The sequence below is a fragment of the Esox lucius genome, chromosome 19 (genome assembly GCF_011004845.1).
Source record: "Esox lucius isolate fEsoLuc1 chromosome 19, fEsoLuc1.pri, whole genome shotgun sequence".
NCBI lineage: Eukaryota > Metazoa > Chordata > Actinopteri > Esociformes > Esocidae > Esox > Esox lucius.
The window spans coordinates 43,384,469-43,401,069 of record NC_047587.1 but is presented as its reverse complement, the minus strand read 5'-3'; the positions used below and the strand labels follow the sequence as shown (position 1 = coordinate 43,401,069).

Sequence of the window (16,601 nt, the reverse complement as noted above, 5' to 3'; positions counted from 1 at the left end):
GATGAGGGAGGTAACAGAAAAATGTGTGTGTGTGTGTGTGTGTGTGTGTGTGCTTATTTCAGAACCACAAACAAACACACTCACTGATGCACACACACAAACACACACACACACGCACTGACACACACTGACACAGACACCAGGGTGAAGAGTATCTAGAACAAAGACCTGGTAAATGGGTGTGTTAATAATAGATGAGAGAGATATGCCTGCAGTTGTTCAGCAGAGCTGGAATCCTTGGGGTAAACCTTACAGATGCACAGCAAACACACATTTATGAACAAGCACACGCACAGCACACAGCTACACATGTACTCAACAATGTATGCATAAACACGTACACCCAGACCGAATGCACTCCCTCACTCCCTCTCTTTCACTCTCTCACATTCACACACACACACACACACTTACCCATGGAGAACATAATGCCAAAAGTGCACTCTTAATGGTTATGTCTCTAAATAGAGTAAAGTGCATGAATCAGAATGTCATTTGGCCTCTTGTAATGGGTGATATAAAAAAATAAATTATTTGGTTCGCTGTACTCCGTTGCTTGTGGGTTTGTGTGTGTTTGATCCTCAGGTGAACAATCAATCACAGTGCACATAAATCCATTATATCCATATCGAAGAAGCTTTTTATAAAGTAATACAATAGCATGTTAGGAAGCATTTGTTCATTGGAGTTCCTGCAACGAGAGTATGAGTACAGTGCAAAGGAATTAGTTGAGTTAAAACATCCTGTGTGACTCATAAGGCTGAAGCCTCTACTTGAGTGACAGCATAAAAAATGTCAGGTTTAGCAAACATAAAAATGTCTGCTTCCACTCCTGCAGTTTTCTTATCACTTCAAGCACATTCCCTAAAGCTGTGAGTTAAATAGATTTTCTGACGACGGCAGCATTTATGGAAGCAAGAGTATCCTTTGCTCATTCCATAAAACTGTCCGCACTAGACTTCAGTTGTTAAAAATTTCTCAGACTTTGGTAGTGTCTGACATCACTTATGGCCATGACATCAATAGCCTGTGGTTTGGTTGATGGATTATGCTTGTGACTAACCTGTGAGGAGTAGGGATATGTACTACAGTATTTGGACTGTGACACAAGTTTTGTTATTTTGGCTCTGTACTCCAGCACATTGGATATGAAATTAAACAATGAGGTTAGATTTTTAGGTAATCTTTCATTTCAGGGTGTTTAAATCCATATACTGTGAACCACAAAGGAATTGAAGCCCTTTTGTACATAGTCCCACACTTTAGTGGACCAAAGGTTTTTGGAAAAAAGTTTACACAATGTTAAATAAACCTGTGAAATAATTATGGCTATTTATCCACTCACAAGTTGTAAGCATTTGTTTCTAGTCTAGCATTTATTTTGCTACTGCAAGGTTGATTTATCCATAGCAATTAAGCTGTCTGAACAAGATTAGTTTAAATCTTGACATGTGATCTAGCCTGTCTGTACTTGGCAAACATGAGTCAATGGCCCTGACTTTGCTGACAAGAAAATATAAATGTTTCAGGCATTAATGCTGTTCTCATCCAAGCAAATGCCATAAAAGGGAACACAGACAAAAATCCAGCTAGTCATTGTCATTTCTGTCATTTTATGTAACTGAGGGACTGCAACTCTTCCAGCACCCTTACTTTCCACAGCTATGTGGACAACCTTTTTACATGGCTACAACACAAAATAAACGACTGGGTCATCGGAATCTGGAGAGAAAGTTAAAGTTAGTTTAATGAAACTCAATAGTTACAGAGCAGACCCCATTGGTAAACAAACCTAGGCCTTTCTTTGCAAGCCATCCACTGAATGCAACAGCATATGACAGAGGATTACAGTATATATGCAATAATAAGAGTGCTATCAGAGAGTATTATTGGCCACGATTGTATGTAGATACCAAAAGTTTTTGAAGAGAAATTATTTATTATTTGAATTAAGTGCAAGAATGCCAATACCTTTGGCTATGACTGTGTATTATCAACATTATAATATGCCATGCAGCAATAAAATAACAAAACACCACAGATCTTTAAAAAAATAATTCTATAATGAACTTCCATTTAAGAATATTTATTGATGGCACCATATTGGTTCCACTGAGAACACAAGCATGTCTGGTTCATAAAACTGACATATTTTCTGAAAACCTGGGAACGATGGGAAAGTCTGAGAAGTTTTGAACCCCTACTGACACATCATATATGGCTTCTGCAGCTGCTTTCACATTCATAATCACCTTTCTACATCTCCGTCTAATCTCTTTTTCATTATGGTAAAGGACTGGAACCCCCCCCATTGCTCTGTGGTAATTCTGCAGAATGAAGAAATAATCGGAAGGTACACAAAGAACAGAGCAACGCTGTTTGATGATAATTAAGACCTAGAGTTGTGATTATTGGTCCTGATGAGCCTTTCTCCACTTGGGTGAACATCAAACTTCATGTGTGCATCAATTACATACTAACTAGAGACAAAAAAAGAAATAAATAAAGGGCGAGAGAAAGCCGAAACAATTGCGAAAAAGTCAGAATAGACTGGGAGAGAATTGTGAAACGTGGTTAGGCCCTATTCCCAGAAGGCATAGCTGGTTTTATTACACATGTTATTGTCTGCGTGTGGTGAAGATAGAGAGCAGATATAAAGAACAGAGTGAGAAGAAAACATGAGTGTGTTTACGAGCAGTCGAGCGGACTACTCAGGCTGAGTAGAGGCAGGAAGGAGTACCAGGCAAGTCTGTGTTGAAACCATCATCCAACATTACCATCAGTGATCATAGCCATCCCTGTCCAAGTCTGCCATGATGCAACATCAGTATCCGCCATCACCATCCTTGATAATCGTCATACTAGCACAATTCCGTTAAAGGGAGCAAAGGAACAAGACGGGAGCGATCGAAAGGGATAAAACGAGAGAGGGTATTGAGAGAAAGGGAGAGACATATGAAAGGGCAAATGTGATATCAGATCCAGAAGGGCTCTCAAAGGTGGAAAGAGTCTAGTATCTCCCTATGGAGCCTCAAGGTAGAAGCCACAACAGCTAGGAGACAAGTAAGTCAGTCAATCCACTGATCTAATGAGAAACAACCTGCCCAGATTGAGAAACCTGGCATGAGATATGTTATGTGGCACATACTTCACCGCCATTAGCCTTTGATAAGTATGGTATGTAATCCACAGTATCATCCAGCATAAATGTCAACCGCCAGATGGAGAAAGAGTGAAATGCAAAGGTAGAGAAATTAAGAGAGAAAAGGCAAAGACGTGCACACTGCAAATAAAATGAGATGGAAACGTAGATGCACTTTCTAGCCTGCAGAACGTATAACCATGTTAGAGACCCATATTTCCCTTAGATCATATAGACCCAGAAAGACTTTGAAAATGAATCAAACATTAATGAACTCGTATCTGTTAGGCAAAATACTATGACATGCAATCAAAGCAATAAGATTTGGGTACTGTTGCCATGGGAAAAGGGCAACCAGAGGATTGCAAAAAATATTGTGAGCATGATCAATATGCATGTCCTTTATTACCTTGTCATGTTTACTTGCTTGTTTGCAATTATTTTCTAACACATTGATTAAAATATAATGCTCAGGATGAGACTACTGTAACTAAAGATTCTCAGTCTTTATTATACCACGCCTTCAGAAAGTATTCAGACACTTTCTTCATTTTGTTGTGTTATGAACAAAATTTTTTTATGATTTAATGTTTGTTTTTTACATCGATGCACACACAATACCCATAATGACAAATCAAGAACATATTTTAGAAGTTTTTTGAAAATGAAAAACTGACATACAGTATCTCATGCACATTAGAAAAAAGATTTGATGCCATGACACTTTAAATTGAAGTGAAATGCATCCAGTATCCTTTGATCATACTTGAGATGTCTCTATAACTTGATTTGAGTCCATCTGAGGCAAATTCTATGGATAGCACATTATTTTAAAAGGCACACACCTATCTAAAAAAAGTATTTGATCCTCTGCTGATTTTGTATGTTTGCCCACTGACAAAGAAATTATCAGTCTATAATTTTAATGGTAATTATATTTGAAAAGTGAGAGACAGAATAACAACAACAAAATCCAGAAAAACCCATGTCAACTTTTTTTTAATTAATTGATTTGAATTTTAATGAATGAAATTAGTACAACATTGCTTAGTACTTGGTGGCAAAACCCTTGTTGGCAATCACAGAGGTCAGACGTTTCTTGTAGTTGGCCACCAGGTTTGCACACATCTCAGGAGGGACTTTGTCCCACTCCTTTTTGCAGATCTTCTTCAAGTCATTAAGGTTTTGAGGCTGACGTTTGGCAACTCGAACCTTCAGCTCCCTTTACAGATTTTCTATGGGATTAAGGTCTGGAGACTGGCAAGACCACTCCAGGACCTTAATGTGCTTCCTCTTGAGCCACTCCTTTGTTGCCTTGGCCGTGTGTTTTGGGTCATTGTCTTGCTGGAATACCCATCCATGACCCATTTTCAATGCCCTGGCTGAGGGAAAGAGGTTCTCACCCAAGATCTGATGGTACATGGCCCCGTCCATCATCCCTTTGATGCAGTGAAGTTGTCCTGCCCCCTTAGCAGAAAAACGCCCCCTAAGCATAATGTTTCCACCTCCATGTTTGATGGTGGGGATGATGTTCTTGGGGTCATAGGCAGGTGAGTTGAGTTGATGCCAAAGAGCTTTTCTCATCTGACCAGAACACTTTCACCCAGTTCTCCTCTGAATCATTCAGATGTTCATTGACAAACTTCAGATGGGCCTGTACATGTGCTTTCTTGAGCAGGGCGACCTTGCAGGCGCTGCAGGATCTCAGTCCTTCATGGTGTAGTGTGTTACCAATAGTTTTCTTGGTGACTACGGTCCCAGCTGCCTTGAGATAATTGACAAGATTCTCCTGTGTAGTTCTGGGCTGATTCCTCACCATTCTCATGATCATTGCAACGCCACAAGGTGAGATCTTGCATGGAGCCCCAGACCGAGGAATATTGACAGTTATTTTGTGTTTCTTCCATTTGCAAATAATCGCACCAACTGTTGTCAACTTCTCACCAAGCTGCTTGGCGATGGTCTTGCAGCCCATTCTAGTAGGTCTATAATCTTGTCCCTGACATCCTTGGACAGCTCTTTGGTCTTGGCCATGGTGGAGAGTTTGTAATCTGATTAATGATAGCTTCTGTGGACAGGTGTCTTTTATACAGGTAAAAAGCTGAGATTAGGAGTACTCCCTTTAAGAGCTCGTTATCTACATAAAAGACACCTGGGAGCCAGAAATCTTTCTGATTCAGAGGGGTCAAATACTTATTTCACTCATTAGAATTCAATTTATAAAAATTAGTTTTTCTGGATTTTTTTGTTGTTATTCTGTCTCTCACTGTTCAAATAAACCTACCATAAATATTATGGATTGATCATTTCTTTGTCAGTGGGCAAACGTACAAAATCAGCAGGGAATAAAAAAATGTTTTCCCTCACTGTAAAAAGTATAAAAAGTTCCCAGAAAGACAGAGGGGCTCCATCTAGAACTGATCTTCGGGATCAAACATAGTAAACAGGCAAGAAGAACTTGGTCAGCAAAACTCCATTAATAGGCCATTATGATAGAGTGGCTAGTTGGAAACCACTCCTGAGTAAAAGGCATATGACATGTTGAATTCTGAAAGCATGGGGAAAATCATTTTCTGGACTGATGGTAACAAAATCAAACTATTAGATCTGAATGAAAATCACCACGTCTGGCAAAAACAAGGTCTTCAGTGAAGCATGGTAGCGGGAGCACCATGGTATGGGGATGCTTCTCTGCAGCAGGAGTCAGAAGACTCGTCAAGATGGAGGAAGATTTAAACAAAGCTCCTTGAAGCATTATCTTCCAGCACGATAATGACGCGGAGCACACAGCCAAGACAACATAGGAATTTCTTTGACCAATTTCTGAATGTCCTTGAGTGATCCAGCCAAAACCTTGTCTTGAACCATATTTAACATCTGTGGGGAGAATTCAAGAATGCAGTTCACTGACACTCCACGTCTAATCCTATCGCAGAGCGCTTGAGAGAATATACATGGATGATGGTGACAAACCGCCCAAATCTAAGGGTGCAAAGCAGATAGAGAGATACCCCATAAGACTCGAAGATATGATCGCCACAAATGGTGCTTCGACTGAATAAAGGGTCTGAATACTTGCATCCATCCTATGGGCCCACCACTCATGGGAGGAACCGCTGGGGTCCGGTGCGCTGCCATATGGGTGGCAGTGAAGGCCAGGGGCCTCGACAGACCAGACCCGGGAGGCAGGGGCTGGCTCTGGGGACGTGGAACGTCACCTCTCTGTGGGGGAAGGAGCCGGAACTTGTGAGGGAAGGAGCCGGAACTTGTGAGGGAGGTGGAGCGCTATCAGTTAGATCTGGTGGGGCTTACATCCACACACAGTCTCGGTTCTGGAACCGTACTCCTGGATAGGGGATGGACTTTATTCTTCTCTGGAATTGCCCAGGGTGTGAAGCGCCGGGCGAGGTTTGGGATACTCACAAGCCCCTGGCTGAGTGCCTCTATGTTGGAGTTTACCCCAGTGGATGAGAGGGTCGCCTCCCTAAGCCTACAGGTTGTGGGGGGGGGGGGGATCTCTGACTGTTGTTTGTGCATATGCCCCGAAAAAACAGTTCGGAGTATTTGGCCTTCTTGGAGACCCTGAATGGAGTCCTATATGAGGCTCCAGTGGGGAACTCCATAATTCTGCTGGGGGACTTCAATGCACACGTGGGCAAAGATGGAGACACCTGGAGAGGCGTGATAGGGAGGAACGGCCTCCCTGATCTGAACTCAAGTGGTCGTTTGTTGTTAGAGTTCTGTGCAAGTCATGGATTATCTATAACAAACACCATGTTCGAACATAAGGATGCTCATAAGTGTACGTGGTACCAGAGCACCTTAGGCCGAAGGTTGATGATTGATTTTGTGATCGTGTCATCGGATTCTGAGACCGCATGTTTTGGACACTCGGGTAAATAGAGGGGCGGAGCTGTCAACTGATCACCATCTGGTGGTGAGTTGGGTCGGGGGTGGGGGAAGACTCTGGACAGACCGGGAAAACCCAAACGGATAGTACGGGTGAACTAGGAACATCTGGAGGAGGCCCCCGTCCGAAAGATCTACAACTCACACCTCCGGCCAAGCTTTTCTGGGGGCATTGAACCTGAGTGGTCGATGTTCAAAGCCTCCATTGCCGAAGCTGCGGCAGGGAGCTGCGGTCTAAAGGTCTTAGGTGCATCAAGGGGCGGTAACCCTTGAACACCCTGGTGGACACCGGTGGTCAGGGAAGTGGTCCGACTGAAGGAGGAGGCCTTCCGGGATATGTTATCCCGGAGGACTCCGGAGACGGTTGCAGTGTACCGACAGACCCGAAGGGCTGTGACCTCTGCTGTGAAAGACAGCAGGTGTGGGAGGAGTTTGGGGAAGCCATGGAGAAGGACTTTCGGTCGGCTCCAAGGTGTTTCTGGAAAACCGTCCGCCACCTCAGGAGGGGAAAACAGGGAACTATCCAAGCTGTGTACAGTAAGGATAGGACACTGCTGACCTCAACTGAGTAGGTAATTGGGCAATGGAAGGAACACTCTGAGGAACTCCTAAATCCCACTAACACGCCCTCGATATTGGAGGCAGAGCGGGAGGCTGATGGGGAAGCATTGTCAATCTCCATGGCAGAAGTCACTGAGGTAGTCAAACAACTCCACAGTGGCAAGGCTCCGGGGATTGACGAGATCCATTCAGAAATGTTGAAGCTTTGCGTGTGGAGGGGATGTCTTGGATGACACGCCTCTTCAACATTGCGTGGGAGTCGGGGAAAGTGCCCAAGGAGTGGCGGACCGGGGAGGTGGTTCCCCTGTTCAAAAAGGGGGACCTGAGGGTGTGTGCCAATTACAGGGGTATCCCTGGGAAAGTCTACTCAAAGGTACTGGAAAGAAGGGTTCGGCAGATAGTCGAACCTCAGGGTGGGGAGGGGTTGCAGTTCGGTGGGCTGGGTTTGCAGCCAAGTGCGAAGCGTTTGGGATGAGGATTAGCACCTCTAAATCTGAGGCCATGGTTCTCAGCAGGAAACCGATGGAGTGCCTCCTCCAGGTAGGGAATGAGGCGTTACCCCAAGTAAAGGAGTTCAAGTATCTCGGGGTCTTATTCGGGAGTGAGGGGACAATGGAATGGGAGATTGGCCGGAGAATCGGAGCAGTGGGGGCGGTATTGCATTCGCTTTACCGCACCGTTGTGACGAAAAGAGAGCTGAGGCGGAAGGCAAAGCTCTCGAAATAATGGTCAATTTTCGTTCCTACCCTCACCTATGGTCATGAAGGTTGGGTCATGACCGAAAGAACAAGATTGCGAGTACAAGCAGCTGAAATGGGTTTTCTCAGAAAGGCGGCAGGCTTCTCCCTTAGGGATAGGGTGAGAAGCTCAGCCATCCGTGAGGAACTTGGAGTAGAGCCGCTGCTCCTTTGGATCGAAAGGAGCCAGTTGAGGTGGTTCAGGCATCTGGTAAGGATGCCCTCAGGACGTCTCCCTAGGTGGAGAGATTATATTTCGACACTGGCCTGGGAACGCCTCGGGATCCCCCAGTCAGAGCTGGCAAATGTGGCTCGGGAAAGGGTAGTTTGGGGTCCCCTGCTGGAGCTGCTGCCCCCGCGACCCCGATACCAGATAAGCAGATTAAGATGAGAAAAAAAAAAAGTGAGAATACTTGTATGTACATGAGACATCTTTTTCTTCAAAAAATTGTCACACCTTTGTAAAAATTTGTTTTTGCTTTGTCATTATGGGTTACGGTGTTTAGATTGATGGCAAAAAAGCTATTAATTAAAAATTAAGTATAACACAAAATGTGGTGAGGTAAGGGGGTCTAAATACTTTCTGATGACACTACCTTTTTATTTTCTATTTGTTAGGCAATGTAAACAAATGTTTTCCATGCCAATGAAGCTTTTCAAATTAGTTGCATTGAATTGACAGAGATCAAGTGTGGGAAAGGGGAGGGATATTGCATGGTTTGTGTGAGACAGCAAGTCATAATTAATAAAGTTGTGCATAGGTTGTCCACTTCCTTTATAACAACATCAATAAAACAACAGCAAATCTTACCTGATGTAGAGTTCAAATTCCATTTGACACAAATAGACTTGAACAGCTAAGTGTTAAGCACCTTCTCTTTCAACTCCACCTACTTTCTCATCTATATTTAGTAGAACATCTGACGTAGAAATAATGTGGTGTTCAGAGCGGAAAAGTCAGTGAGACGGACAGAGCGTGTGAGGAGAAAAAAAGAGAGAAATGGACTCACGCCTGCATCGTCCTCATGACTGTCACTGGTGTCCTCAGTTTTGCGGTGGCTGGCTGAAGAGCGAGCATCTCTCTTGCGGCTGACATCTGTCCCCTCAGTCTGCCTCTCCCCATCTTGTCAAAACACAGACGCAAAGGTCAGAGGTAGAGCACACCGTAATTGTCCCTATCATCATCATAATCGTCATAATCATCTTTGGCAGTATTACCATCACAGTTAGTGGTATCATAATCATTGTCATCATCATCATTAACATCTCCATTATTATATTATTATGGTAAGTATCAACAGTAATACCATTGTGATCATCCATGTGTTAGTGACATTTTGTCCTACAAGAGGGAAAAGAGAAGGCCCTCATCCCCAACTGAGTGACACGGCTGAGAACTACAGCCCAGTTGATAGAGAGAAAAGTAAAATAGCAAAGGAAAGAGAGAAAGATGAAGAAGAGGAGGAAATCTGGGCCTCCAAGATTTCAACCCACCCTCATTGGCGGGCGTATGTTTGTGTGTGTGGTGTGTCTCTCACCATTTCACAGGGGGTATCATCACAATCCCTATGTATCCATTTCTTCTGGAATTACCCATGGACAAACTCAATGGAAGAATGAGTAAGGACCCAATTCAATTCAGTCCAGTAACAGGTTTTATTTTTATAATTTTTTATTATTATTGCTTTAATTATTTGAAGACAAAAGTTGCCGGACAAGCCTCAGTGTGTTTCTATATACCTTTAGGTGGAGTTCATAAGTGTTATTATATAGTATTCCATTTCGGTGCCTGTTCAGAAATGCATAACATCTTCATGGTTCGGAAAGGGTAGCAATAAAAGGGTGGTGTCTGAGCTATCGAACTAATCATAGAAAAAAACCTCAGGGTAACTTTATGTGGTCCCGCGCACATTACTGTCGAAATTTCTCCTTACTGCACAAAGAACAGAAACACGCTCACACGCAAAGGTACACGAGCACACAAACAAATATACGTAGACTCGCACATATTAAAACTAAATCCGTATTAATGAAATCATTCTTAAATACATGTATATGCGTGAGCAAAAACTCCAGCTCTGACACACGAACATTAATAGACTACACAACATTGAAGTGTGTGCCGGCAGAAGGCGAGCAGCGATTAAATGGAAGTGTACATGGGGAGAAAGCATCCATAAAGCATAATCAGCTCTAATGGTTTTCCAATACGTCTCTTAAACACTGAGTGACTGGCTGACCGGGGTTTATATACTGTAAGTACGCTTAAGGAATAAGGGGGAGAGAAAGGAAAACGATTTTGAGAAACAGATGAGATGGCCCAGTCTAAATTAATTTCGTCATCGCAGCCAGGTGTTTCAAATCCCTGTGTCGGCATATCAACAATGCAGGGGACAAAATCTGATATCAACTTTGGAGGGGACAATTGCATGAAATTTTCAAAAGAGCAATTATTCAGGGAGACACCAAAAGTAGTGCTTTAACACTGTTTTAGTTTGCGCCATCGGTTGGCTCACTACAGTAATGTACAGTAGTTCTGCAAATTCAACTATTGTGTGTGAGCACAACCAACATAAAACACATTTACTGGATTTAACCTCACAATAGCTACGTGCATTGAGTGCCTTTCTATGGAGCCAAAATGAGCTCAAATGTATTGACTGTAAGAAAATAAATATGTATGAAAAAACTAAATTCAACCATATTAATTTGTTTTATTCATGACTTAGTTATACATTTGTTCAGTTTAATGTTCTGTTTAAATGTAGACATTTAGCCTAGCTTATACAATTCTTCAACATCTCTCCACAGATTGCATTGGGAAAGCAGTGCATGGAAAGGCTATGATTTTTACCTTATAATGGTGTGATTCATGGCTAATTGGGTGAGAGAATTCAATGCCCAGATAAAGCCCCACTTCCACGCCAATAGAGGCTCAAAACCTGGTTTTGAGAAAACATGATTCGAACGAAGGTGGGAAGAAATTATAAGATCACACGCGAAAATCCATTTAACAATTTAAGCATACACTTTTTCCACGCTTTAATACTTTCTTTTGCCTTGATGTGTTGGCCGTTGAACCAGGCCTCATGAAGTCAAAATGTTATACAGTTACATTATTTGATAGTGTTGTTATTTACTGTGTTATTTAAGACCACTACCAAGATCAGTTTTCATCATGTATAAGTCTAAGTCCTGAAGTGTTGAAAACAAGCAGTTGCCAATAAGAAACTCCAGTAAGGCATTTACTTCATGAGATGGTTGGGCTTTCCATTAAGGTTTTCAACTTAAGTAAAATGGTTTGGCTACAATTCCATCACTTACATTGCAAAAGACAAGTGCCAACATGATGTAGCCTTGCCTTCCTCTGGATCAGGTGCCTTTGATCAGCATCCTCCTATACATTCACATCTATCTCTAATCGATTGTCCTGACTATCTTTTACCTCTGCTTTTAAACGCTGGTAGCTCGTTAATATGCTTGTGAAATTCACAAGGTACCAGCGGGAAAAAGCTGAGGAAAAAGAGAGGCTAAATAGGTATGAGGTAGACAAATATATCTATATATAGCATCATAACACTTTTTACGTTAAAAAGCACTTTAGTACGCGTCCTACTGAATGACTGAAATGACAAACACTAATTTTGAGTTTGTCTTTAATTTTAAAATAAAACACAATACATCAAAAGTGTATCACATGTTGCGCTGATAATGACAGTGTTTTCATGTCGCTGCTTAAATGATCTGATCCCTGGGTATTGCACAATAGCCAAGCACACATCTCAATCTAGATAGGTGCGTTCCCTGTCCTCGTGATCTTGCAGGATCATTCTCTCAAGGACACTTGGCAAGAACGTTCTTATCAAGGACACAAGTATGTTCTTAGCTTTCTCACATGTAGCACACAACCAGGTTTTTATTGTAAGGTATTGTAAGGTTTTTTTTTTCCGAAGATTTCCATTTGTTTTTCAATTGAATTGTTCACATTATAGGTCACATTAAAAGTGGAAAATGTTCTGACATGATTTATCTTTGTCTCATTCCTTTACATCACAAAAACCTGGCATTTTTACAGGGGTGTGTAGACTTTTTATATCCACTGTCGCTAGTTAATATAATACGTCGTCATTATACACAAACACTATAATAGCTACTGTAGCCTATTACTGCCCTGTAGCAACTTCTTCTATAGAACAATTTGAATTATTATTCATTTAGTTTGTTTTCATTAACCTAATTATCCCGTATCCTTACCTATGCTCAAGAAAGATGATTGACATCATAATAATGCTTGCTACATAAGCCTGTTAATGTAACTTCCTTCATTGATAAAACCAGAAACCTTTTCGAAACAAACAAACAAACACGCCCACAAGCGCCCAGCAAACAGCAAAACAAGTGAAAATGCTAAACTCACAGTGGACAACACCCGTAACAGATTCTACAGCTCTGGAAATCAGCACACTGCAATTATTAATTTTACTGCTGCTGTCTTCAGTTATTTTCGTGGGTCTTTCTGCCTTAAGTTTGGTCTTCAGCAAGTGAAATGCATGCAGAATCAGGGTGAGATTGTTTTTAATGTGACGCTTACTCCACGTGGTGCTATGTGCTCGCTCCCTCTCGGCGCTCCACCTCGCCTTTGTACTAACTGCTGGCTGGAGACCATGGCAAACGCCCCCCTAGCACACATACACACACACAAACCGGTTTTGAGTTAGTCGTTATGTTGTCTATTTTAGTTCCTGGTATTGTGTTGTTCTTTTGAGACCATGTGGTGTGTTTCTGCATTTAAAGACTAGACAAGCTCTTGATTCTCCATGTTGTTACTTTTTGATTTTGCCTCTCCTTTTTACACGCTCGCTACAGAATAACCCGTCCCCATAGAGGCACTTCTTTGGGAGGGGGGTTTGATTAGTTTGAATGTTTTCGGTATTCCTTTTTGTTTTCCCTGCACTACCCAGGTTGAGATGAGTCAAGGTGGGCACAGGGATGGGGCAGGAGCCTCGGGACATGCAACAGAGCTAGAGGATAGGCTCTGTGCCATGGTGGGACAGATTGCCAGATTGATAACTGCTTTCGGCAAGATGATGTCACACATGGCAGCATGGTTGGGAGGGGAGAGCCCTATTGATTGAGCCGGTGTTCCTGCGCCTCCCGCCACACCCAGGTAAGAGAATGTCGAAGAGATTTGCTTGAAAAATATGATGGTAATCCCGAGGGTTGTCGTGGTTTCCGTCTCCAATGTGACTTGTATTTTGGAGATGGGCCTTATATGGATTGTGAGAAGGTAACCACAATAATCACTCTCATAACAGGGCACACCCTCGAATAGGTAACGGCACTATGAGATAGTGGGTCTGGTTAATTGAGGTATTTTTCCAATTTCATCACTCAGTTTCGAGCCGTGTTTTACCATCCCGCAGAGGGACGGGATGGGGGTGAGCGGTTTATGCACCTGTTGTCCCAGACGGTGGTTTATGCACCTGTATGTGCTGTTGTCCCAGACGGTGGCGTCAAGCGTCCAGTGGCTGGAACGAACCAGCTCCACAGACCGCATTTCGCAGGGGACTGTGAACTAAGTTTCAAATGGCGCTGCCATGCGTAGGTGCTTCCCCTACCCGGAACATACCTGGAACATGTGGCCCACATCCGTGATGTTCTCCAACGTCAGCTCGAACACCAGCTATACACAAAAGGTGAGAAGTGCTGGTTCATCAGGGGATTCAGCACCATCACCAGAGAGGAACTACGAGATGGGTGACCGTGAGTTACTAGCGGTGAAGTTGGCACTGGAGGAGTGGAGACACTGGCTTGAGGGCGCCTGGAAGATGTTCACAGTCCTTACAGAACACTAGAATTTAGAACACGTCAGGGCTGTGCGGTACCTCAACTCCCGCCAGGCTAGATGGACCCTGTTCTTCGAGTGCCGCTACGGCGGCGCCGGGTCCAGTACTTGGTGAACTGTGTGGAGAAGGGTTTCCAGGAACGGAGCTGGGTCGGGGTGGGGGACATCTGCAACCCTTCCCTGATAACCGAGTTCCTTTGGTTTTGCCTCTCCTTTTATGCACTGGAAATTCACCTCAGTACTCACTGTAGTGTAGGTAATGCAGAGATCAAAGACGCTCTTAAACACAAATAACTGTTTATTATAAAATATTTGCAAATAGAGAGATAAACAGATTCAACGTCAGTGGGATCTCTGAGGTAACTAGAGAATCATCAACATTTATACACCTAAGGGTTGGGGGTATTAATCTGCATATTCCTGTTATAAAGACAACATTTGTTCCTGTTTTACAGATGATGTGGTATGCTTCACCATACTTTTTTCTTCCCATCATAGTTTAATCTGTCCACAGAATGCTGTTCCAGAACTGGAACTTTTTTAGATGTTTTTTGGCAGTCTAATCTGGCCTTTCTATACTTGAGGCTTATGAATGGTTTCCACCATGTGGTGAACCCTCTGCATTTGCTCTCATAAAGTATTCTCTTCATGGTAGACTTGGATAATGATATGCCTACCTCCTGGAGAGTGTTCTTCACTTGGCTGGATGTTGTGATGTTTTTCTTTACCATGGAAATGATCCTACTATCATCCACCACTGTTGTCTTCCGTGGACATCCAGGCCTTTTTGTGTTGCAGAGCTCACCAGTGCATAGTTTTTTTCTCACAATGTACCAAACTATTGATTTAGCCACTCCTAATGTTCCTGCTATCTCTCTGATTGATTTTGTAGCATATGGATGGCCTGTTTCACTTGCATTGAGAGTTTGCTCCTTGGGGTTTAAGGCTGGGTGTTTCTGTAAAAGCACTTTGTGACAACTGCTGTTGTAAAAAGAGCTTTCTAAATAAATGTGATTGATTGATCAGGTAAAAGGTCTGTATTCACATTTGGAAGCTCTTGCTGTGATCGCACAACATGCGGTCAAAGGAGCTCTCAATGCAAGTGAAACATCAACAACGATTTATAGTGGAGAAGGAGAACTTAGTAGGGAAGGCGAACTGACCCAATCCCCCAGCACAATAGTATAGCAGCGTAAGACCTTGGAACTAAGATGGGAGGTCCGGCGACAATGTGGCCCTACCTGGGGGAGGCCCCGGACAGGGCCCAATAGGCAGGAAATCAATCCACACTGATGAAGATAAAGACGGAATAGCCCACACCTGTCCATGAAACAGCCTTAGAGTCAATTGTCCAATTACTTTTGGTCCCTTGAAAAAGAGGGGGCTTCATATTAAAGAGATGTAATTCCTAAACTGTTCCTCCAATTTGGATCCGAATACTCTCAAATTAAACCTGAGAGACTGCACTTTAAGCCCATATTCATTATTTAACTGTAGCCAGGGCAAATATCTTTCTCTAGTTTCACATATTTTTCCATTCCCTTTATCATTCAGGGTATAGTGTATCTGACATAATGGCAATGTCTTTTGATCTATTATTATTATTATCAATTTTAATTATTTGATCTGCCGTTGCATATGGCTGAATAGAAAGAAGAAAATGCTCAAAACGCATTCCCTTTCAACTTGCCCTTCTTTGTTCATTGACAATCAGAATTCGAAGGGATATTCATCTTCTAATCTTTGCCAAGACCTGGGGGAAAATATATATATTCAAATGTGCATTCAAAAGTGCATTTAAAAGTTACAGAACAACATTGAAAGCATACTTTGAAAGAGCCTTGGTAGTTCAAGTTCACTCTGACCTGCGCAATATGTCAGAAAGATTTGAAGTTAAGATGAAGAGTACTCTGAAAGTGCACAATATTGTTTTGGAATGGTCACTCGTACAAATCTCAAGATGGGATTTTCCTTTGTAGCTCACACATTGTGGTTCTATTAACGCCAGTATTGGGGTTTCAGTTCCCATGGGGGGTCAGTATGAAAAAGTGTATGTATGCACTCACTACTGTCACTTTGGATAAGAGTGTGTTGAGTGCAAAATGTCAGTGTTATGTGATATCCATAAATCCATAAAAAGATACATTTTTGGTTATCAGGTATTGTACAACAAATCTCTTTCACAGAGTGGTGAACCCCTCCACATCCTCACTTCTGACAGACCCATGCTCTCTGGAATGATCTTTTCTTACCCAATCATGTTACTGACCTGTTGCCAATTTACCTAATTTGTTGTGTTATTCCACCAGATTTAGTTTATTTTAGCATTACACATCTTTTCCAGTCTATTGTTGCCTCTGTCCCAACTCGTTTGAAACGTGTTGCTGGCATCAAATTCAAAGTGGGC

At 42.5% G+C, this 16,601-nt stretch overlaps 1 protein-coding gene across 3 annotated transcripts in view; it reads right to left on the bottom strand.

Annotated features, from left to right (window-relative positions):
* Positions 1-16,601, bottom strand: part of b4galnt4a (beta-1,4-N-acetyl-galactosaminyl transferase 4a) — a 456,187-nt gene that overhangs the window by 352,794 nt on the left and 86,792 nt on the right. For all 3 annotated transcript variants that reach the window (XM_020044136.3, XM_034288228.1, XM_034288229.1), the window contains one exon: positions 9,360-9,472. In XM_020044136.3, the coding sequence (XP_019899695.2) occupies positions 9,360-9,472 (113 nt within the window). The remainder of the gene's footprint in view (positions 1-9,359; positions 9,473-16,601) is intronic.